The sequence below is a fragment of the Cervus elaphus genome, chromosome 5 (genome assembly GCF_910594005.1).
Source record: "Cervus elaphus chromosome 5, mCerEla1.1, whole genome shotgun sequence".
NCBI lineage: Eukaryota > Metazoa > Chordata > Mammalia > Artiodactyla > Cervidae > Cervus > Cervus elaphus.
This window is the reverse complement of record NC_057819.1, coordinates 100,063,298-100,087,067: the sequence shown is the minus strand read 5'-3', so window position 1 is coordinate 100,087,067 and position 23,770 is coordinate 100,063,298. Positions and strand designations below refer to the sequence as shown.

The window sequence follows — 23,770 nt, the reverse complement described above, 5'->3', positions numbered from 1 at the left end:
TTGTTACTTGTTTGTTACAAATTTATAGAGCCTAATGGCAACACAATGGATAGAGGAGCTTGGCGGCCTACAGTCCATGGGATTGCAGAATCCTACAGGACTAAGAGACTAACACTTTCACTTTCAATGATTACATTAACAAATGAAGCCAAATGGGACAGAAAGTAGTGTGATTTCTCTAAAGAAATAATTTCCCACTCATCTCCTTAAAGAGAAAAGTATGGAAACAAACTATAATCAGTGTATATAATGTAGTTAGACTTTTGAGAACAACAGTGAGGTTCTAGTTTAAAAACTAACTAAAATATTAAGGGTAGAAAAGAAAGTTATAGAAGGGCATATGTAATATGGTACCATTGATGAAAGGGAAAAAAATGTGGATTTTCATAGAATATTCCTAGAGGAATACACAAGAAACTGTAGTCATTACCCCTGGGAATGGAAACATTTTTTTCATTGTGCATCTTTTAAAGCAACTTGAAAAATTTTAGTGACCAAGGGGTTAGTTAGGAGGATGGAAGAGAACCGTTTGAGGTCAGAAATAAACACACACAAAAAAGTTAATTAAGGATATGTGGTAGTAAAAATAAAGTTCAGAGAAAAGAGCTCTTAGGGAGGGAAGGATTTTCAGATGTAGTTGTACTTGAAATAGGCCCCAAAATATAACTAAGATTTATATGGCACAGAGGAGGAAGAGTAGGTTTAAGTGGAGTAGGAAAGTATTTAGCAAGTAGTATGTGGACCTCATCTATCTATAGTAGTAAGTTCATGATAGGAGGTTTTTAATTTTTAAAATATATGTATTATTGAGAACTATTTCACAGGTTCAAAAGAGTATGTATCACATATATCAGCCACAGAGAACGGTAAAATGAACACATGTATCCAGTATTAGTTTAATAGAGCATTAGTAATGTCTTTATTTTTAAAATATTTGTGTATTTATTTATTTGGCTGTGTCGGGTCTTGGTTGCAGCATGTGGGATCTTTCACTGGGGAACGTGCTCAGTAGTTGAGGCTCATAGGCTTAGTTGCCCCACAGCATGTGGGAATCTAAGTTCCCTGACCAAACCCAGGTCTCCTGCATTGGAAGATGGATTTTTAACCACCAAACCACCAGGGAAGTCCATGTTAGTAATATCTTCAAAGCCTCATAGTGGTCTTCCTTTCCCTACCCTACCCTACCAGGATCCTGAATTTTGTGTTATCATTCACTTGCTTTTTCTCTATGATTAGTTCCATTCCCACCTGTAACTTTTTGCTTTTTAATCTAAGTATAGTTGATTTACAGTATTTCAGGTATACAGTAAGAACTTTGCTGGTAGTCCAGTAGTTAAGACTCCAAGTTTCCAATGTTGGGGGCACCAGTTTGATCCTTGGATGGGGAACTAAGATCCCACAAAATAGATAAACAAGAAGTCTACATTCAGGTGTACAGCAAAGTGATTCAGTTATAAATATATATATATATTCTTTTTCAGATTATTTTCCATTATAGGTTATTATTATAAGATACTGAATATAGTTCCCTGTGCTATGTACAGTAGGTCCTTGTTGTAATATGTTTTATATGTAGTACTTGTATCTGTTAATCCCAAATTCCTAATTTATCCCTCCTCCCACCTGTAACTTTTTAATTTTGAAAAACTTCAAACCAACAGAAAAGTTGGAATACAATGAATACCCATTTACTTTTCACTTAGATTTACTAATTTTTGACCTTTTGCCACAATGACAGGATTACATGAGCAAATGCTTATGATCTAATAATGTTAATTGCATAAAACAATATAAAGTCATGTATGTAGTATAGTCATGACTATGTAGGAAAATATTAGAAGGAAGTGGTTAAGATGTTAATACTCGTTTCTGCTGAGTGATAGGAATAAGTAATTGTTGTTTTATATCTTTATGTTCTTCTACCTGGAATTTTCGGTAAACAACGCATATTCTATATGTGTTATAGAAAAAAAGTTTAAATTTGTTTTAAAAATTAATTTTAAAAATATATGGAAAGAGAATAGGAGATAGTATCAAACATTCATTCATTCATGAAGTTTGGTAGTCCCAAAAAGTTAGTTTAAAACACAGTAATATGGAAAATAAACCTGGGTTCAGACATTGTACATCACTGACTCATTGGACATGAGTTTGAGCAAACTCTAGGAGATAGTGAAGGACAGGGAAGCCTGGCGTGCTGCAATCCTTGGGGTCACAGAGAGTTGGACATGACTTAGTGACTGAACAGCAACACAGACCTTTTATCTGAAGGAATCTAATTCTTTTTCTCCAAGGTTGTTTCCAGATTCACCCATCTTCTGTGAAAAGCTCCTATTTCTTTAAGGCTCCAGTAGTCTGACTGTTAGACCCCTCCACTTCTCTCCCTGGCTGTCATCTGCTTTCCTCCTTTATTGAAGACTGACCCCTGGCTCCATCCTGCCCTTGATATCCTATCTAGAGATCTTTCTCGCCATTCCACTTTTCTCTCCCACCTCTAGGAACTAGTATATTCTTACCTCTTCTGAAGAAAATAGTACTTCTTCTGAAATATTAACTTCAAGCCTCTTACTTTGGCTGCAGCTTTCTATCCTTCCAGCTGTCTTTTATTCACTATTCTTGGACCCATGAAACCCTGTAATACCTTAATTCCTCCATTTTGTCCTAATCGGCTCCACCATGTCCTCATATACTTCTGGGAGACAGATCATCAGATGAGAACTCCCTTGAAATACTGACACTAAAACTACATATTTAACTGTATTCATATTCGTCCTTTCCTCCTTCCTGTTCTGTCCAAAGCTAATACCTACACTTGGGCTCCCAGCCTTGCCACCTTCCCAGCTGTAATGATTAACAGTGATCCCCTAACTCTCCTTTGTCTCCCATTCTACTTGCTCCTTGCCAACCATATTTATTTTCTTTCTCTTAACAATATAGGCTTTTAAAATATTTCTTTATTTATTTGGCTGCGCCGGGTCTCAGTTGTGGCGTGTGGGATCTCGTTGTCTGACCAGAGATTAAACCCAGCCTCCTGCATTGGGCATACGGAGGCTGGGCCACTGGACCACCACAGAAGTTCCCCCCAACCACATTTAAATGTAGTCAAATCTCAACTAACTTTAAGAGAAGAGAGACGTTCTGGACCTTTTAGCTGCCACCCTACCTCACTGCATGCCCACTCATAGCCACACTTCCTGAAAGAATTCTCTACACTCAAATGGTCTACCTTACTTGCCCGCTCATTTTCCAACTCTCTGCCCAGCCTCTCTTTGAAAACTGCTTTTGTAAGATAACCAACAACCTAAAAAAAAAAAGATAACCAACAACCTGGTTACTAAATTAAGAGGAAATTTCTGAGTTCTTAACTTGAACACCCGCATCTTGAAAGAGCTTTTGTGATCTGTGTGAGTCTAGGATCCCACATCTGCTCATCCTTCTATTGCTGCCTTTTACCTAAATCATTTTCTTTGCTCTTCATTGAGCAAAGGGGATACCTTGGAAGAAAAGGAAGGGACTTCCTGGCAGTCCAGTGGTTGGGACTCTGCACTCCCGGCAGGAAAAAAAAAAGGAAGATTTATCTCCAAACTTTTATCTTTGTCTTCTTCTCCCAGTTTCTGACCTTGCTGTGCCACTTGCAGGATCTTAGTCCCTCATCAAGGGATCAAACCTGCTCCCTCCGCAGTGAGAGTGCAGAGTTCCAACCACTGGACTGCCGGGGAATTCCCTTCCATTTTCTTTTAGACCTGCTTTGATTGATCACTATGATGGAACCTGAATATAACAATTCTATACAAAATAGCAAAAACTGAACATCTTTTCCCCTTTCACAATGCCTTTTTAACAATTTCTTAATAGTTTCTTCTTGACTGGCCAGCCAGGATGCCTCACTTTCCATCCGTTGTTAAGCCCTGGCTGTTTGAGCAGAACTGCCCTGGCACCTTTCCTGCAGAGCCCCAAGCTGTCCTCCTGCTCCTTTGCCTGCTCATGGGCCCTTTCACCACCTAGCTCTCTGGATAGGAAGAGTTATTTTAATTTCAGAGGAAATGATGTGATTAATGAATTAAAATTAATTTTTTAAAAAATGCCATGTTCCAAAACTGTATAACTCCTAATAGGTGTTCCATAGCCAAGTAAGGAAGAGTTTGAGCTCTGGGTTCAGGTAGCATCTGAAATTAAGTTCTGCCACTTACTAACAGTGACCCTGGGGAAGCAGCTTATCCCACGCGTCTCAGCTCCCTTATCTGTCGAGCAGGGATATAAGTGCTTGCTTCACTGGGCTGCAGTGAAGATCACTGAGCTAACTTACATAAGGCACTGGCTGTAAGGCACTTGGTAGCAGGTAGCTAGTGTTCTAAACAATCACGTGTACTATTAGCCATTTCTCACTTCAGAGAGATCCACTTAAGATGCTTGCAAGGTGTGAGGCTTTATGACCTGGGTTATGAGCAGCACCTTAAACTGAAGGAGCAAAGAGCTGACTTTAATTATTCCTGTTCCCAACAGTTGGCTCCATTTCCTCACTTTCCTCTGCTTTTTTAAATAAGCTCAGTTCTGGTGTCATGTGAAACAAACCACATTTTACTATGCTCAGTTCTCCTAATGGAGGCACAAACACTGTTGTTAGGTTGGAAACCAGTTAGTCACAGACATGGTCTACTAATTTTCCAATCATGACAGATGTTACCTGGATGCTAAATAATGTCGAATCTCAGGAAATCCCAAGGAAAGCATTCATTAGTAAATAAGGAATGGATCGCATAAGGAAAGGGAAAGAAAGCGAAAAATCTTGAGTGTCTGTCCCGAGGACCTTTTATACTGCTAGGCATTTCCCCATACCTTATCATATTAAATCTTCTCAACAACAGTATAAGGTTTATTTTTAAGTGACCATGACCTGGTTTATGCCTGTTGTCCTTAGTGCATCTCTACTTCTTTTGTTCATGTTTTGTGATTGAAGAAATGGAACCTAAATGAAGGATATTCTGTGTGTAGTTACGAAGCCAGAAAGCGCCTTCCTCTGCAGCCGGAATTCTGTGAAGACCTCATTCATGCCTCATCCATCCACTGTCTTCTCTAAGGCACCACTGTTTTGCTGTTGCTAAATCTGTGGACGCTCAAGTCCTCACCTTACTCGACTGTGTGACGTTTCATACTGTTGACTGTTCTCTCCTCGCAAATACTCTCTCTTTGGCTTCACCAGCACCATTTCCCAGGGTCTCTCTTACCACTTTGGCTCATCCTTCTGAGTTTCCTTCTCCTCCTCTCCCTTAGATACTGTTCCTCCAAGGTCTTCCATGTAGATCACACTTTATTCTTGAAGTGATCTCATCTTTGACTTTGGTAATAGTTACTGCTGATAATTTAACTCTATTCAGGATCTCATACCACATACCTGGTAAGATCTGGACATCCGTTATTTCCATGCTCCAGAGTTACTTCATACAGCTAACTAAAAACGCATCATCTTCCTTCCCCATGAAACTCTCCTTCTAATCATTTCCCTCCTCTGTCAGTGGATGCATCATCCTCTTGGTCACCCAGACCCAAAACTTGGGTGTCATCCTTGACTCCTCCCCCTGCCTCAGACCCTTCCCAATAGAATACTGGGTTGTGCAGTTCTCTCTTGAGTTCATCTTCTCTGACCTCCACTGCCACGAAGTTCATGCCAGCCACCTTTCCTCTCTTCCCTGAACTGCTGTAATGGCACCGTCTCCCTGTCTCCACTTTGTTCTTTTTCTCCCCTCGCATCCATTCTCTCTTGACATTGTAGTCAAGTCACCTTTTCAAAAATGCAGTTCTGGAGAAGGAAATGGCAACCCACTCCAGTGTCCTTGCCTGGAGAATCCCAGGGATGGCGGAGCCTGGTGGGCTGTCGTCTGTGGGGTCGCACAGAGTCGGACACGACTGAAGTGACTTAGCAGCAGCAGCAGCAGCAGTGACTATACAACATCCAGCTGAAGACTAGCAGGGGGGTACTCTTTCTGCCCCCTTCTGATGCCTATGTCAGAAGCTTTCTCTATCTCTTTTATGCTTTAATAAAACTTTATTACACACACACAAAAACAAAAATGCAATTCTGATCATGACAGTCTCCTTATAAAACCCTTAACTCCAACTTGTATGCTTGAAAGGGTGAATTTTATAGTATGTGAACCATATCTCAATTAAGAAAAACAAAAACAAAAAACCTGGTTTACAAAGTCTCACAGGACCTGTTCCGGCCTCAGTGCCTCTTATTGCCCACCCTCTTCAGGCCTCCCATCTCTTGTTGGTCTCCTCTTGGTTTACCGTTCTGCACTTCCTTCTGCCTCTGAGCTCTCCACACAACCTCACCTCTAAACTATGCACTCTGTGCTGTCTGTTCTTCCTCCCACCCTCTCACCTCTTCACTTGGCTACCTCCTCCTTGTCCTTCCAGTCTCAGCTGGAGACGATACTTCTCCAAAAAGCCTTCCAAGTGATCTCTCCAGACTGGGATTAGATACTTCTAAAGCATTTCATACTCAGCCCTTTTGTAGTATTTGTAACATTATATGTGTTCACTTTATGAATGTTGAGTAACTGCTCTGGGTTGAGCATGGGGCTGGGTGCTGAATATTGATCATGTCTCTGTTCCCCCTGGAGCTTATACTCTAAAAAGGGAGGAATACGGACATTAAAGAACAAATTACACTAGATATTTTTATTGTAATTATGATGTTTCATGGCAACCTGAGAGGGTGTGATGAAAGAGTTGACATAATTGAAGGGACCAGGGAAGACTTCTCTGAAAAAGTGACATTTAAGCAAAGACTTTTAAGGGCAGCTGTTGGCCAAGTGATGAGTGGAGGGTGGTGTTCATGCAGAGAAACAGCATGTTAGAAGGCCCTGGCAGAAAGGAGCTTGGAGGAGGGTCAGAAACTGATAAAGAGGAGCCTAGGGGAGGGATGGATTGGGTGTTACAAATTAGCAGATGCAAACTATTATATATGGGATGGACAAAGAACAAGGTCCTACTGTATAGTGCAGGGACCTATGTTCAGTATCCTGTAATAAACCATAATGGAAAAAATGAAAAAGAATATATACACACACATATATAGATATGTATATGGGGCTTCCCAAGTGGCACTAGTGGTAAAGAACCTGCTTGCCAATGCAGGAGACATAATAAGAGACGTAGGTTCAATCCCTCAGGAAAATCTCCTGGAGGAGAGTATGGCAACCCACTCCAGTATTCTTGCCTGGAGAATCCCATGGACAGAGGAACCTGGTGGGCTATAGTCCATAGGATCTCTCTGTGTATATAACTGTATATAACTGAATCACTTGCTGTGTAGTATAAATTAACACAATGTTGTAAATCAACTGTACTTCAATTAGATAGATGTAAAATGGAAAAAAGAAGAGTTTGGAAGAGCCAGATCATGCAGGGCCTTGAGGACAGTAGTAAGGGTGTCTGTCCTATGTTTAAAGCCTTTGAAGACTTTAAAGAGGGGAATTTTAAAAGCTTCCTCCTAAGGACCTACTGTGTAGCACAAGGAACTCTACTCAATATTCTGTAATGACCTATATGGGAAAAGAATGTAAAGAGTAGATATATGTATATGTGTAACTGATCCACTTGGCTATACACCTGAAACTGACACACATTTTAATCAGTTCCGTTCAGTCGCTCAGTCGTGTCCGACTCTGCGACCCCATGGACTGCAGCACGCGAGGCCTCCCTGTCCATCACCAACTCCCGGAGTTTATTCAAACTCGTGCCCATCCAACCATCTCATCCTCTGTTGTCCCCTTCTCCTCCCACCTTCAATCTTTCCCAGCATCAGGGTCTTTTCAAATGAGTCAGCTCTTCGTGTGAGGTGGCCAAAGTATTGGCATTTCAGCTTCAACATCAGTCCTTCCAATGAATATTTAGGACTGATTTCCTTTAGGATGGACTGGTTGGATCTCCTTCCAGTCTAAGGGACTCACAAGAGTCTTCTCCAACTCCACAGTTCAAAAGCATCAATTACATGCCAGTAAAAAATAAACACAAACAAAATACTTCCTTTGGCTGCTTTGTACAAGTGGAAGCAAGATGACTGGTTAAGAGTTCACAAACTTGTATGAATCTCCCACTATCCTGTAAGCTCCTTGAGGGCAGAAGTTGTGTCTTACTATTTAGTGTATTCACAGAGTCCAGTATTGTGCCTGATACATTAGCAGATGCTCAGTATTGGGTTAATGAGTTGAAGAAGTGGATGTTGGGGCCAGGATTCCAACTTTGGTTTTCAGAAAGACTCAAAACCCCACTGCTACCTAAGACTGACTGGATGTCCCTCCTTTTGCCTCCAGGGCATCTGTGGTCAATTGTATTTTCCCAAAATGGCCACAATAATAACTCACATCCAACATGTTTTTATTACAGTGTGACTTTGACACTTCCCACTGAGAAGTGAGGCCTAGTTCCTTCCCCTTGAATTTGAGATGAGGTTATAAAAAGTGCTTGAGTTCCTCCTGGTTCTCTTGGGAGACTTGCTCTTGGAACTGAGCTACCATGCCTTGAGGAAGCCCACCCAAGCTGAGAAGGGGCCCTCATGGAGAAGAGCCCATAGATGGCATCAACTTTCCAGCTGTTTGCAAGTGAGCCATTTTGAAAGTGAATTCTCCAGCTTCCAGTAATCTACCCAGTTGACACCTTATGGAGTGAAAATGAGCTGTCCCCACTGAACCCTGCCCAGGTTACAGACTCAGCAAAATTAGTGATGGTGGTTGTTTGAAGCCACTTTGGGGATGGTTTTAAGCAACAGTAGGTGACTGGAACAGTGGCCTATGTTTGTCATGCAGGGAGGTGATGCCGCTCAGTGTGGCCTATTACTATCTTGTTTCAAAGATATCAGGTTGAAGTAGACCATTGAGGCAGGTGACAGGAATCCTGGGACCACACTGTATTGTCACCTTTGATATTTTACTTTTGGGGTCTTTATGATTGTGCTTATGTGTATACTATTTCAGGGTCAGGGGCTGGGCCATTTTGAGACTAAGATGGAAATTATAGCACTTTTCTCCAAAATCATACACATCTCCATCTCTGCAGATGCAGACATAAACACATACACATAATATTTAGAAATCATTTCTGCAGGCCCAGGCTAATTGTGATTTGCCATAATTTTGTCCTTTACCATTCATTTACCTTTTCATGTGTGCATGTTGTAGCCCACTGAGTGAGCAAGCTCCCTGCAAAGGATATGTGCATCCAGTGACTGAGGCTTGTGGGAAATATTCACCAGGTGAATTCTTTGAAGCTGCAGTGATCTACTTAGGATAGGAAACTGTTCTTTCAATATACTACCCCCACCCCACCTCCCTCCAAAACGAGAGACCACCACAGAAGGACCTGAAGCCTACACTCATGTTCTATTTAGAATCTAGGTTTTAGGAACAGGCATTATTCACATACTCTTCATGCAAATATCCAGTCTTGGATATCTAGAGAATCAAGGTAGTGCCCAGTAGAAAGCTTTATACAAGCACAACAAAACCCACTAAGAATAAAAGAACATACTCTATTATCTGAAAAATTTTTTATCTTTATCCCTTCCATAGTTCTGTGCCTCACCCTGTACACACCCACTCCTGTAATTAGACCCCCTTCATGGCCTATCCCATGAGTTTTATTTGTCAAACTACACTCCTTTTCTGGCATGTGCTTATGAAAAAAATTAAAAACAGGAATAAACCTAATGCTAACAGAATAGTGGCCATGTTGTTTTCTCTTTTTTTCTGATCCTTTCCTCCCACCTATGCATTTCCATGGGCTACCTTTAATCCTAACCTGCTTAGAAGTTGGAAGTGTTTTTTCCTCCTCCAGGCCCCTCTCCCTTCACTCTATAGGTGACTACAGCCACCTGGTGGCCATATAGAGAAAAGACAGGTCGATTGCCCCAAAAAATCTCTGTGAGGGGATGAACTTCTATGGAGTCACTTTTGGTCTTGGATCTATGGCAAGCAAGGAAAAAAACCCGTGGACAGAGATTACAGTTTGGGACCCATCCTATTTCTTGGTCCCATCTTGCCCCCCAGGACACAGCATCCATCCACTAGTTATTACAGGCAGAGGAATTCACTTAACGTTTGAGTTCATTCATCAAAATTTATTGCGTAGCAACTGTGTGCCCAACACTGGGAATACAGCAGTGAACAAGATGTACATGCTATCTGCCCTTGTGAGTTTACAATCTAGCAGCCAGCCAGCCAATTAACATCCATAATGTTAACATTACTATTGTAATAAGCGGTCTGAAATAGGCCTGGTGCTAAGAGAAGATTTAACAGAAAGTCTTGACCTACATCAAGAAATCAGACAAGGTCTCTGTGAGGAAGAAACACTTTTAGCAAGGTGGGAAATGGAAGAGTGTTGCAAGCAGGGAGAACAGCGTGTGTGCCGGCTCTGAGGCAGAAAGGCATTTAGTGAACAGAAACCCAACCAGTGTGACTGGGAGGTAGAGAATGAAGATGGGATGATGCCAGGTAGAGGCTGATTTATGCAAGGTCTTTGGACTTAGGATTTTATTCCAGAAGCAACTGGAAGCCCCTGGGATATCTGCAGGAGGAAAGTTAGATGTTTAGGTTTGTTTCTCAGAGCTCACTCTGCTCTGTGTGGACGCTGTTGTTTAGTCACAAAGTCGTGTCCGACTCTTTGACATGGACTGCAGCCTGTCAGGCTCCTCTGTCTGTGGGATTCTCCAGGCAAGAGTACTGGAGTGGGATGCTATTTTCTTCTTCAGAGGATCTTCCCAATCCAGGAATCGATCTGCATCTCCTGCTTTGGCAGGTGGATTCTTTACCACTGAGCCGCCAGGGAGGACAGAAGTGGATATGGGAGGACTGGTTAGGAAGCACTCCAGACCAGAAGTAATGACAGCTTTGAGAAAAGCAGATGGATCCCAGAGATATTTAGGTGATAGGATCTGCTTGGAGAGTGACTGTGTGTGAGGACAGGGATGTGTGTCTGGCAAGAGGTACTGAAGTAGGAAATGTGGAAAGAGGGGCAAGTTTGGGCAGATCCCATAGGCACAGGCACCAAGGCCAAGGCTAGAGCAACAGCACAGTTTTGGTTCTCAAATAGTTCCCGGGTTTAACTGAGCAAACAAGATACACATGAAACAGCTGCAGAGTTGATGAAAGGTCAAAATGATTGAGATAATTCATGGATTCTGTCATTACATGGGACTGAATGGAAGTCTCATTCTGTCTCACAGTGAATTCACACACTGCTGAAGCCAAAAGGGGACACAGATGTCCCTACCTCTGTCCATGCCATTCCTAATCAGCCCCTCAGCACTCCTGTGCAGCCCACCCACTGTCTCCTAGGGGGCCACCTTCCAGGAAGATGCACTAACAATCTCCCTGCTTCTTTTTTTTGCCTGAAACTGTCAAGAAATTCACCTGTTATTCTCATTTCCCCTTCCCTGCTTAGGTCATAGGGGACTAAATCTGGCTACTGCCCTCCATGGTTGTTCTCTTTTGAGAACTTAGTTAGCTTAGTTGACTTAGCTTGCTTCTCCCTTTGCATCACCCCTGTCAAGCCCCTTCTTGCAGAGTCACCATCTGGCAAGGCCAACTCCATCTTCCTCACCTTCCCATCAGAGGCACAGGCCCATCATGAATATACATGCCAATGCTTCCTTTTTGTACCCCATGTGGATACACTTCTGTACCCAAAGTGGCCTATCCAGTGGCCCTTACCCACTCTTGTTTTCCTGGAGTCAGTATATACCCACCTCTGTGCCTCAGAAGAGTCAGAGGAAAGGTTTGCTGTGGGTTTAACCATGAAGTAGCCTCAACAGCTGTTATTTAGCTGACACTTAGCCTTCCCTGTGTCCTCTCTGCCACAGGAGAACTCTGCTAACTCCCTTCCAGAGACAATAACTCCAACAAACAAAAAACCACACCATGGCTGACTACACAATAGGCCTATAGGTTCCCATTATGCAGTAAGCTGGGACACTGACATATTCTCTTCATATTGAAAAGAACACGGACTTTGGAATTGGAAAGACCTGCATTTACATTCTGGTTGTGAACTAGTGTACCTTCTGTGCAATTAAGCTTCTTGCTAAGCTTCAGAAGATTTATCTGTAGAACAGTGGGAATGGTATCTGTCTTATGGGTAGTTATATTAAATTAGCATATATAGCATAATATTTGGCCTGAATTACCTGGTGACCATTCACTCCCCCTCTTCCTCTTCAGTTTCAGCTGCCAAATACTATTCAGAAGACTAACCAGTTTTGTGTGGCCAGTGGCAGATATCTCCTCTTCCTGTCTTTGTAAATCCCATCTTCCTGCAGCTATGCCATTTCCATCATTGCCAGAAAAGTTCTTCCACCCCTCATCCCTGTGTAGAACTTCTCTTTCTCTTACTATGGATAAGTTTTGCCTGAGCTCTATTTGACTATCCTCTTCTACATCTCCCTGATCTAAGATACCTTATTTTCTTGTATCATTCCTAAAAATGAATCCATTTCTAGCATTCTCCCTAGCTTTCTCAGAGTAAATGCTAATGAACCTGAGGAACAGGATCTTTACACTTCATTAGGGCATGGGAACCTCATGCCAGCTCCCAGAGTGGAAAGAAGGTCTAGGTCTAGGCATCGCCCCTCCCCATCCCCACCTCTTTTCCTCCAGGGCACAGAAACAGCTAAACTCCAAATCTGTCTTGAGTCTACAGGAGCATACGCCTCCCGTCCTATAGTTCTGTGAGGTCATCATTGAAGTACAGCAGTACTGCAGGTGTGTAAAGTGTACTGTCCATATTGAGGTAATCAAATTCTTCCTGCTGATCCTGGATCCCATTCTCCTCCAGAGTATAATCCATGTTCAGGTTCTTGCCTTCATATTTCCACGTGTAGCTGGCAGCATGTGCATTATAGGGGAGATAGCGGTGTAGGATTTCCCACATCGATTCCAGGGCCCCCACCTGGAGAACATGAAAGCACCCCACCCCAGAATTCTGGGTGGAACACACACACACAAAGCAAAGGCCAGAAGCCCAAAAGGCGACAGAGCTGGGGTTAGGGTGCTTCCCTTGGCAGATAACAGCAGATTAAGGCACTCCACGGTCCCAGAAATAAAGCTGAAGCTCCAGCATACAATGAATGGCCCCTGCGTCCTACCTGCCTTTGTGGCAGCCACTTCTAATAAACAGATGGCCCAAACGTCACTGCCCTGACCTCATCCCCACAATAAAGTAGACTAATAAGAGTACACTTGAAACTGCTGTACAAAAACACAGCACGAAAGAGCTTCTGAGGACCACCATCACTAAGATGTACAAACTGTCGCCCTGGGCTCGAATTCCCAACCCCCAGGACCCAGGTAACCTTTCCTCCGTTACCCCTAGAAGGGAAGAAAACACAGCTTTCATTGGCTGTGGAGAGCTGCTGGCCTGCAGAGCTGTTTGTTGTTTTGCTGGGGTTCTTAGTTCCCTCTATTCTGCCCCCAGGCACCAGTTCTCACCTCCAGTGTGTGCTCTTGCGACGTGAGCGTGTTAATGATGCGGATATTCCGGGTCTTGGCGGACAGCCGCCCCACCTCATAACGCGACCCTTGCCACCAAGGCTTCCCGAAATCATTGGCCCAGTCCGAACGGGGTAGCTGAGGCGGCACGTGCAGAAAGCGGCCCCGGGGGGTGCGGTATCTCAGGGAACCGGTCAGCGGATCTATGTGCTTGCGGATCTTTAAAGCAGGGGAGGAGGGTGGGAGCAGTTACTATCTCGGGCTCTGGTTGGCCTCTATTTTTCCTCTTCACCCTCCAGCGCCTCCTCCCCTCAACCCCAGTTTCCAGAAGAACTCACGTCTCTGGTTTTCGGATCAAACCAGTGGCTGATATCCTGGCCTGCCACTTCCACGATGGGTTTCAGCAGCAAGTCTCCTGGGAAGGAGCAGCCGCCGTCAGTGCTAGCCATCCAAGAATCACACACCCCCGACGCTGGCCCAAATTGTGGCCCTTACCCTTGTACTCCTGTGCCAACGGGGTTAGGTTGTACACGTTTCCCAGGTAAGACACCCAGAGGTCTTCCGGCTGGTTATGTTGGGCCACCTCGGCAGGCGTGAAATAGCGACGTTGAAAATACTCAAAGTTTGGCCCGGCCACTAGGCCCCGGCTTGGCATAGCTCTTGCTCTATTGCTCACTGACTTTAGTTGCTTCCTCGCTTTTCAGCACGCACTCACTACTGCATCCTCCCTCGTCCGGTAGCTAAGGCGAGCGCGTTTATCCGCTGACATGGAAACCATTGTTCCTTTTCGGCCACCGTCCACTGAGATTAAACGCTGTACAGGCAAAGAGGGGCGTGGGCTGCGGGTGCTCATGGGAAACGTAGTCCGATTCCGGCGTTCAAGTAACTGTGTCCTCAAGAGGTTCGAGGGAAAGAGAACACACTCCGTTTTAATTCATTCAGTGGTCTGGGCTACAGGACTCTTTAGAACAGACTATCTCGCGAGGCAGGAAAAAAAAAACAAACGAAGCGGAGGAGTGTAATTATGAAATTGTCGCTAAATTCCAGTGGGACCGGTAAGAATCTAGAGAGTTGAAAAATTCTCGCGATATCGTAATACGTCTGGCGTAATAGGCCTCCTTGAGCCGCAGCACTGGTGTAGGAGAAGCTCGCGAGATCTCTGCAGTTGCCGAAGAGACGAAAACCTGGAGAGGTGATCTCGCGAAAGAAAATAGGTCGGGAGCGCTCGCGAGATCTCAGACCACCGGACTCAAAAGGTTCTTAGGAAGTTGAAGGGCTTGTAGGAGGCCCGGGAACAAATGGCCGGAGCTGGACCAACGATGCTGCTACGAGAGGAAAATGGCTGTTGCAGCCGGCGTCAAAGCAGCTCCAGCGCCGGGGTTAGCTCGGGTTCTGGGATTGAGGGGCTGTCGGGGAGCAAGATGGGGGAACGGAAGGGGAACTGCAGGTCCCGGCAGCCTCTGGGCTTCGTGTGAGCGCCCCGCAGGCTGTCGGGAGCTGTGGTTCCGCGGGCGGGCTCCAGCCGGGCGGCGCGGTCTGAGCGCCTGTCCCGCCCCGCACAGGACTCAGACGGGGAGCGCGAGGAGGGCTCGCCGGCTGCGCGCGCTAGGCAGCAGCTGGAGGCGCTGCTCAACAAGACTATGCGCATTCGCATGACAGATGGACGGACCCTGGTCGGTTGCTTCCTCTGCACTGACCGTGACTGCAACGTTATCCTGGGCTCGGCGCAGGAGTTCCTCAAGCCGTCGGGTTAGTGCTCAGGGACTGCACACCCACTGGGGAATGCGGCGGAGCCTCACGCAAGGCATTTCCCCTAAAGTGCCTGGCCGCACACCTTATTTTCTGGGGCTAGAAGTCGTGGCTCAGAGGGGGCGTGGCTACCCTGTCCTGCCTCCCTAATGCTCTCTGACTCTTCTTTCCAGATTCCTTCTCTGCCGGGGAACCCCGTGTCTTGGGTCTGGCCATGGTACCTGGACACCACATCGTTTCTATTGAGGTGCAAAGAGAGAGCCTGGCGGGGCCTCCCTATCTCTGAGCCCTGTCGCAGCTGCCTTTCAGTCCTCATTAAACCTGTAACTGACCGTAACCTGTGTCTGTGTGTAGCTGGGATGCTGGGGCAGGGATTGCACATCTCATCCCTAGAGCAAGCTTATCTGAGATCGGGAGCACTCAGCCCTCCTTCCACAACCTGGATGTCCAGGACTGCCAAAGGTTCTCTCACATTCGAGGTCAGGATAGGGGGACAGGCTGAACCTCAGATCCACAGGCCCTAGGATGGGCCCCTCCGTCTTCCCTCCCACGCAGCTGCTCCAGAATTGTGGCAGGAGGGGGGTGTCATCCTGCTCCGGAAGGCCCATTGTTTCCCTCTCCGGCCTGGCAACACCGAGTTCCTCTTAAGCTGGGGTCAGAGAACAGACTTGGGTCCCCAAGGGGAGCAGGGCAGGCGACAGAGGCCGGGCCCCCTTCACTCTTATTGGTGAGAAAGTGCCTTTGGGGTCAGGGACAGAGCTCTGGGGTCTGGCCAGGAAAAGCGGGCTAATGCGATAAGGGAAGGCCAGGAGACTTAAGGATGCTCCGGCCTACGAACTAGAGCTACCCCCACCCCCCACCCCTTTGCTGTTTCCTGCTCCTGGGCCGTTTCAGGAATGATAGTGTTTGTGCCTTCCCTCTGTTCACAGGATCCCAGGACTGCGTTCAGTTCATTAATTCTTTATTGATGTGTGATGACTCCTTCCCCTCCAACCTCGCCATTCCCCCTCCCCGCCCCCCAGTCCGTAAATACTAGGAGCAGCACCGGAAAAGGAGAGCACCAGCGAGGTCTATTCACAGGGGGCTGGGGGGATGCAGGGTCCAGCCCAGATGTTCAGGTTTCAGATATGGGTAGTGCGACGAAAGTGGCATTTCAGGGTGTGGCAAATTTTCACCAGAATTGAGCCAACAGATGTTCAGTTCCCTAAGGGGATGCTGGACCGGGTTTAGGCACGAGTGAGGGCAGGGTAAGCTTCAAGTCCTTGGGCCGACCGGGAGGGAGGGCAGTCGTCAGGGTAGTTCTTGACTCGAGGGTCCTCAGACCCAGACCTTTCCTGAGGTTGGAGCAACCTGGGGCCCTGGCGAGGACCGGGCTGGCCGCGGCTGCGGGTTGCGCCGGCGCCGGTAGAGGGCTCGGCTGTAAGGCACGAGGCAATCGGCCAGGCGGAGGCGCAGGCAGAGGCGGCGGTAGCTGGCCAGGGCAAGCACGAGCAGCGGCACGAGGAGCAGGAATCCGGTAACCAGCAGGGCTGTGAAGCCCGGGTCCCGCAGGTGCGCGGTGCAAGGGGGTGCCTGGGAGCGAAGGAACTGTGGGAGGAGAAGCAGCGTGAGGCCCAAGCCAAACAGCCCGGCCCGGCGAGGCTGCGGCCCACAGACCCCGCCGCCACCCTTCCCAGACAACGCGGGCGCATGCTCACCTGGGAGTGGCATAGGAAGCCAAAGCCTAGCATGGTGACAGCGGGCAGCAGGATGGTCCCCAGCACCAGCGCCAGCAGGAGAAGGTTGAAGGCGGCCACCAGGAGATTCTGGGCCGTGACCAGCACAGCGCAGGCCCAGCAATCCAGGGGGTCCCGGGGCTCTGGGCCGCCGCCGGGAACCGGTCGCTGCGCCCCGGGGACATCCGCCATGGCCCGCCTGGCTCCCTCCCGCCTGGGCCGCGGCCCTTATAGTCCTCTTTCCTGCCCCTCCCCCGGCCCAGCCTCTCCCCACCCCACCCCCCCTTATCCTGGAATGCGACTCCAGGATTAGGCACCCCCCCATACCAAGGAGAGACCGGAGCTCTGGACATTCCACAGGCGCCTCCGGGGAGGGGCTCCCCTAGCCGGGGTCTGCGCAGTCCTTCCCCATCAATCACGGTCTCGCTGCCCTCCTCCCAGGGTTCTCCCTGCTACCACTAGCACGTTACCGAAACAGGATTTTTTTTTTTTCTGATTTTATTTTTAATATTAATATTCTCACACAAAAATCACCGAAAATAAGGGTAGGGTTGGGAAGACCCCTCTGCCCCTGGGGCAGAAAGACAGTGCAGTGCGAGGGGGCGGGACTGTAAATCCCCCACCCCTCCGCAGCCCCAGCGTGGAGGAGAAAAAAAACAAAAAACCGACAAAACGAAAATAGAGCCCCAGAAACTCATCCCGGGGTGTCCCTGCCCCAGTGAGGCCCTGGCCTGGGCTGTTTCACGCTTAAAAAGAAAAGAGGGGAGGGTGGGGTGGTGAGGGGAAGGTCCGTGATTTTAAAATTGGCCGGGGCTGGGAAGGACGGGGTTCCTTTTCCTCATAGTTCTTTCTTTAAAACTTTAAATTTTTTTTCATTTTTTTTCTTTTTCTTTTTTTTACAAAATACCATTTCAGTTCCCACTTCTTCCCCTACAGTACAGGAGTCGCTCACCCTCAGGCGTGGTTGGGGTCGGGTCGGGAGTGGGGGACTGGTCCGAGAAAGTGCAGGACGTAGGGGGAGGGGAGCGGGTTTGAGCACCATGAGAACCCGGCTGGAGCCGCGGGCGGGCGGGTGGACGGGCGGAGACGGTCGGGCCGGGCCCGGACACACACTAGGGCGCAAGGAGAGCCCGGCAGCGGGCGGTCCCTGGAGGGGCGGGCGGGATGGCTTGGGGTGCGGGAGGTCGGGTTTTCCCAAAAATGAATAAATAGAGGTGAGTGGGACTGTTATAAATTAAAAACCAAAAAACAAAAACAAACAAAAAAAAAAAAACCCCAGAAAATACAAATCATAACCAAGTGAATAAACAAGAGACATGTACAGGGGTCACAGCTAGCATTGGAAGTAAAAAAGGAGGTTCAGGGGGAGGGGTAAAGCCCATAGAAAGAATCTCATTAAAAACCTCGGCTGCCGTAACGTCTATGTACATACGCGAGCCGCGTGCGTCTGCGCCGGGCGGGCGGGCGGGCGGGCGGCTGGCAGGCGTGAGGGAACCCGTATGTGACCCCCGCCGCCGCCGGAGCCTGGTCCTTGTGTCTGTTGCTAGAAAGGCCAAAGTCGGTGAGGGGAGGCGCTGGTGGGCGAGGGGCTGCCAGCCCCCTCCCCCGTCTCCCATTTTTTTTCCTTTTTTTCCTCATATTTGTTTAAAAAAAATTATTTTTTCTTAATAAATTAAGTGAGGGGAGCTGCCAATGGGGTGGAAGGGCTGGGCCCGACCCCCTTCCCGGCCAGAGGCGGGACCTAGGTCCAGCCCAGGCGTGTGCTGGTGGCCCCGCGGCGCCCGCAGGGCGGGCGGGCGGGCGGGGCGTCCGGCCTCATCGCGACGTGCTGGCGGGGGCCTGCGGGAGAGAGTGGGCGGGGCTCAGGGGCGCGGTCACCCACCCCCGGGCCCGCCCCGGCGCCCCCAGCGGTCCCCGCCTGCCCGTCCGCCCGCCGCGCGGGGCCCTCACCAGCGTGAAGGCGTCATAGGCCTGCGCCAGCTCTTCGGTGCGGTACTGCTCCAGCACCACCACGCCCTGCAGGCCCGCGCTGCGGCGCCGCGCGCACGCCTCGCAGTGCACCAGGTACGTGTTGCGGCTGCCGTTCTCGCTCGTCACGAACAGGATGTTGAACACCTCCACCTGCGGCGGGGAGGGGGCGGCGGTCACAGAGAGGGAGGCCCAAGGACAGCGCCGGCCCGCAGGGAAGCGGGGACGGGGGCACTCACGTCGCACTCGTTGCAGTAGTAGGCGGGCTCGTCCTTGACCCGGCCCTGGTAGGCAATTTTCTTCCCGGCCCGCACCAGGCTCTCCCGCTGCACCTGGCAGTGCTTCATGGACTGCAGGAGGCAGAACCTGCGGGTGGGGCGAGGGGATGATGGGGCGGGCCGGGCCTCCCCGGTCACCGCCCGACACATCCCTGTCACAGGAGAAATTTCATGTACTCAGACTGCGAGAGAACAAAGCTTCTGGGGCAGGGGCCTTGTCAAACGACCCAGCACAGCAGCCCCGCAGGACCGACCCAGCGGAGAGGTGGCTGGAGGAAGGGGTGGAACCAAGAATTGTTCTGCGGGCCAGGTCGGATGGGGATGGTGGGCTCCCTCCCAAACAGGGCCCTCCCTCACTTGATCATCTTGAACAAGTCGGGGTCGCTGATTTTGACCGTGCGAGCCACGTTCCAGGACACGTGAATCATGGGCACAATGGATTTGACATTCTTCACCTCATTCCACTCATATCGTTCCAGGGCCAGCTGGTACTGATAGGCTGCAGGCCAAAGAGGATCACAAGTGACCAACAGCTCCAGCCAATTGGGCCGCAGCCCTGGAGCCCTCCAAGCCCACCCCTCTACAGGGCTCACTCCCCAGGGACCCAGCCCCTCGACGCTGAGTGGCTCACCCCACCACCTGGCACCACTCTCTCACCGGTGAGGGGCCCCACGTTCCAGGCGATGTTGTTGCACCAGCCGGTGGCCTGCACCCAGTGCACGGTGCCCGCGTTAATCCACACCAGGTCTCCGGGGCGCTGCACGAAGCGGTACACAGGGATGTTGGAAGCATAGAGATCATCCAGGATTGGCCACCAGGAACCCGTCAGGTAGTCCACGCCGTGCCTGGAGGGGAACCACAGGGTCAGATGGAAATCTGGGGATCCAAGGACGGGACGTGGGGGCTTATCTAGTTGGGGAGGAAGGTGGCCCGCACCGGTCGCAGAAGGCGCTGATGGTCTCCCAGTAGTGCTCGTGCACCGCGAACCACTCGCAGTCTCCTGGGCCAATGTTGATGTTGACCGAGCAGAAGTTGTTGTTCTCTTGATGGCCTGCAGGGGGCGACAGAGAACTGCACGGTCAGTGGGAGCTGAGCCTGCGTAGCGCGACGAGCCCGCCCTTGGGCGCTCATTGGGTTACAGAGGAGCGCCAGCGGCAGCACTGCTAGGAGCGCACCTGGCGTTCGGCTGCCGGGCACCTTCATGTACAGCTGCACCGTGTTCATGCCCAGGATGGTGTGGCCCACGTGGCTCAGCATGTTGCCCGTGGAGGTGACCCGCATGAAGGCGGGCAGCTTCAGCAGCTCCTGCAGCTGGGGCTTCCACCTGCGGAGGCGAGGAGGCAGCCAGGTGAGCGACTACCTGGACTTTGCCCACCGGTTGGCATTCCCGCCCCAGCTGGCTGGCCTCAGCCCCACTGACCGCTTAGCATCGGACAGGTCGATGTTGGTGCCAAACTTGATGATGTGATGGTTCTTCGGGTCTGGTGCGCTGCTGCAGGAGTGAAGTGCACAGGTTGGTGGGGAAGTGCAGGGAAGGGAAGGAGTCATGAACAGCAGGGGCAAAGCGTCCTACCTAGGAGGGGTTCCTGTGGTGCTGTCCGGCTCCTCTGACTCCTCGTCCTCACTCTCCTTCTCCTCCTGCTTGGCCACAGGGGTAGGCAGGCCTGGGTCAGCCACCTTCCTGGGGTCTGCCCACCACAACCAGGGCTCCAATTCCCCTGATCCCACACCCCCTGCCTCTGCCTGCATGGGCAGCTCTCACCTGCAGGGATTCCTGGAAGGATGAAGCCTGGTACTGCGCGTACTTGGCGATGGTGGTGTGGGAACGGGAGCTCTCACAGGGCCAGATCTGTCGTGTACCTGTCAGGTCCCAGTTCTCATCCGAGGGCTGCTGCACCTGGGTGCGCACCTCCACTGTGTGCTCCCCACTCGCCTCCACCAGTGTCTTGGTGGAGAAGAGGCCCAAGTCTGCAAGGGAGGGCGGAGCAGGGAGTGAGGCCCCAACTCACCCTGTCCCTTCTTGCTCCTCACACCTCTGACAGGGTGGACACAGGCTTCTCAGAGCTCGATCCAGAAAGCACAGATGAGAACCCTAGCTCCTCATGAAGCTGGGAGGGTTGGCCCTCCCTGACCTGGCCTTTACCTGGATCAGAGCCAACCCCCTTTCTCCCCCTGCTGCTCGGTCCCAGCCCCTCCCCCAGAGTCCTCATGTATGCATGAGACCGCACATGCAGAACACTTGACACAGTATATGCTCAATGAAGAACAATTTCTTTAAATTATCACAGGATCCAATGAAAGTTTTCTTTCTGTCAAGTGAAAGCTTAGAATTTGCTTCAAGTAAAAGTGAAGGAAGGGGAGGATATGTGGGTAATGGAGAGCTACAAGTATAGAAAAAACAAGACTGATTTTACAATTCTGTATGGTTTCCCTTTACTTTTGTATCTGTTTGAAATTGTGTACAATAAAAAGTTGAAAAAGACGAAAGCCCTAAACCAGGAGGCTTCTCAGGTTTTGTACAATCTGTATTCTTCAGATCCTTCATCACCAAGAAAACCATAAATGACTCTTAACCAGATCCTGAGATCCATCCCCCTTTCCACTTGCCTACCGCTGGGTTCAAACAGAGGGAAGGGAAGCCTGAAGTCAGCTGACCCCCCCACTCAGAGCACTCGTCAAATACGGCTTACATGTGACTGAGGAGAGCTCACTATAGCTGTGGTCCGGTCTTCCAGAGGAGGGACCCTCAGAGGTCCCCAAAGTCCCAGATCCTTGCAGCCCTCCCCACACCTTTCTACCCACACACTCACTGAGCCGAAGGGAGCCTGCCAGGCCCCGGATCACGGTGATGGGATTTCGAGGGTCTGTACAGAACTGCAACAGCACCGGAGAGAAGGCATCCCGTTTGCTTTCCAGCTGAGGGACAACCAAGGAGACAGGGCTGGGGTCAGAGCCCTGTCCTAGGCTCAGGGCACCCCAACAGCCCCAACCCTGTCCTAAAATTCACAGGCAGGAGCGGTTCTGAGCATACAGGGCACACGTACATAGATGCTGGGTGTGGGTGGGTTGAGTTTTTCCCGGGGCAGCTTTTCCTCAGTGTTGATCTTCGGTTTCACAGACTGGGCAGGGGACAGGTAGGACTCTCGAAACTTCCCTTTCACCTTGGCGTTCCTGTGGAAGGACAGCGAAATGATTAAAACACAAATATCAGTAGGCTGGGTAAGGGGCCCTCCTGCCAGGCCAGGCCAGGCCAACACCCTCCTAGGTGACAGCCCCCAACTCACTTGCTGGCACGCACAACGTCAGCGGCACAGTGGCTGATGGTGAGGTCTGCCATCCGCAGCCTCCGCTCTTCCACCTCGGAGGCGATGAAGGTCTCCTTGTCACCGCTCTCTACCTTGATAAGCCGGATCTTCAGCTCCTTGGGGGGCCCTTCACTGAGCGAGCGCAGCTTCAGCATGTCAGCCCGGCTGACCCCTGGTGGCCCTGGAGCTTCCTCTCGAGCCTTCTTCCCAGGGGCAGGGGCTGCCGGGGGTGTGGGCTGGGCAGAGGGGGCAGGGACCGGTGGAGGGCCCGGAGCTGTGGGTGGTTTGGCCTTGGAGGCACCACCAAGATCTGGCCGGGCTTTCTCCCGACCCTGGATCTCCTCGCTCTGCAGGTCCAGGTTCCCCAGCACCCTGCGGCTCTTTTCTTTGGGGGCCTTGGCCTTGGCCTTGGCCCTGCCCTCACGGGGCCGCCGCCCCACACTGTCCTTGCAGGCCCGCCTGTGCCGCCGGTGCTCTTTCTGGTGCTCCTTCTGCCGCCGCTTGCTGCTCCCGGGTCCTGCAGCGGCTGCCACCCCAACACTCTCCTCCTTGGCCGGAGCTGGAGGCAGCAATCGCTCAGCTCCACTGTCCACTGCATCTGCTGTGTCCACCAGGTCTGCAGGGTCTGTGGCGCTCCGGCCTACCCGCTCCACAAGGGTCTCACAAGCCCGACTGATCTCTTCTAGCACCTCAGACTCAGAGCGAGCAGGGGGCAGAGGCAGGGGTGGGGGCGGCGGGGCGGGGGCCATGGGGCCTGGGGCTGGCTCTTCGCTGGCCCTGCGCTCCCGGGCCCACGGCCCGCCTGAGGTAGAGAACTGAGATGACGAGGAAGCGGGGGGCTGCGGGGAGCCCTGGGCGCTCGGGGCCGCTGAGGTGGGCGGCGGGGCGGTAGCACCTGATGAGGGACCAGGGGAATACTGAGTGGCGGGCAAGGGCCCAGGCCGGGTGGGAACAGCGGCTCCAGTCCCTCGGTAACAGTACTTTTGTCCCTCCAGCACGGAGGCCAAGGACTTGAGCAGGCTGGCCGGGTTGGCTGGTGGGGGGAGCGGGGGTGGCGGCGGCTGTGGCTGGGGTGGTGGGGGGAACTTGGCTAGAGGCGGCGGTGGTGGCAGGGCTGGTGGCTTCTTCTCCTCTTCCTGGGTGGCTGTGGTGGTGGTGGTGGTGGTGGTAGCGGCGGTGGCAGCAGTGGTGGCTGGGGCTGTGTCGGTGGGGAACGGAGGCTGCAGAGATGCAAAGGGCTCCTTCAGAGGAGGCGGGGGGGACGGGGA

General features: G+C 50.4%; 4 protein-coding genes and 1 long non-coding RNA gene across 5 annotated transcripts in view; 2 read left to right on the top strand and 3 right to left on the bottom strand.

Moving 5' to 3' along the window:
- Positions 1 to 19,861, top strand: part of LOC122694692 — a 27,895-nt gene extending 8,034 nt beyond the window's left edge. The window contains exon 4 of the long non-coding RNA XR_006341222.1: positions 19,677 to 19,861. This is a non-coding gene — a long non-coding RNA (uncharacterized LOC122694692). The remainder of the gene's footprint in view (positions 1 to 19,676) is intronic.
- Positions 7,858 to 14,321, bottom strand: LOC122694688 (cytochrome b5 domain-containing protein 1). The gene is made up of 4 exons (XM_043903745.1): positions 13,983 to 14,321; positions 13,826 to 13,902; positions 13,488 to 13,706; positions 7,858 to 12,948 (listed from the first exon to the last, which is right to left on the bottom strand). The coding sequence occupies exons 1-4, from the start codon at positions 14,140 to 14,142 to the stop codon at positions 12,718 to 12,720; spliced, it is 687 nt and encodes a 228-aa protein (XP_043759680.1). The 5' UTR covers positions 14,143 to 14,321; the 3' UTR covers positions 7,858 to 12,717.
- NAA38 (N-alpha-acetyltransferase 38, NatC auxiliary subunit) lies at positions 14,316 to 15,573 on the top strand. The gene is made up of 3 exons (XM_043903747.1): positions 14,316 to 14,866; positions 15,050 to 15,236; positions 15,410 to 15,573. Exons 1-3 carry the CDS (start codon positions 14,786 to 14,788, stop codon positions 15,520 to 15,522), a joined length of 381 nt encoding a protein of 126 aa, XP_043759682.1. The 5' UTR covers positions 14,316 to 14,785; the 3' UTR covers positions 15,523 to 15,573.
- Positions 16,181 to 17,180, bottom strand: TMEM88 (transmembrane protein 88). The gene is made up of 2 exons (XM_043903746.1): positions 16,934 to 17,180; positions 16,181 to 16,823 (listed from the first exon to the last, which is right to left on the bottom strand). Exons 1-2 carry the CDS (start codon positions 17,141 to 17,143, stop codon positions 16,554 to 16,556), a joined length of 480 nt encoding a protein of 159 aa, XP_043759681.1. The 5' UTR covers positions 17,144 to 17,180; the 3' UTR covers positions 16,181 to 16,553.
- Positions 17,432 to 23,770, bottom strand: part of KDM6B (lysine demethylase 6B) — a 21,785-nt gene continuing 15,446 nt past the window's right edge. Inside the window, 13 exon segments of the mRNA XM_043903744.1 lie at positions 17,432 to 18,790; positions 18,902 to 19,072; positions 19,159 to 19,285; positions 19,555 to 19,696; positions 19,855 to 20,042; positions 20,134 to 20,248; positions 20,373 to 20,521; positions 20,618 to 20,689; positions 20,771 to 20,835; positions 20,960 to 21,165; positions 22,008 to 22,113; positions 22,242 to 22,368; positions 22,482 to 23,770. Coding sequence (XP_043759679.1) covers positions 18,767 to 18,790; positions 18,902 to 19,072; positions 19,159 to 19,285; positions 19,555 to 19,696; positions 19,855 to 20,042; positions 20,134 to 20,248; positions 20,373 to 20,521; positions 20,618 to 20,689; positions 20,771 to 20,835; positions 20,960 to 21,165; positions 22,008 to 22,113; positions 22,242 to 22,368; positions 22,482 to 23,770 — 2,781 coding nt within the window. The 3' untranslated portion in view covers positions 17,432 to 18,766.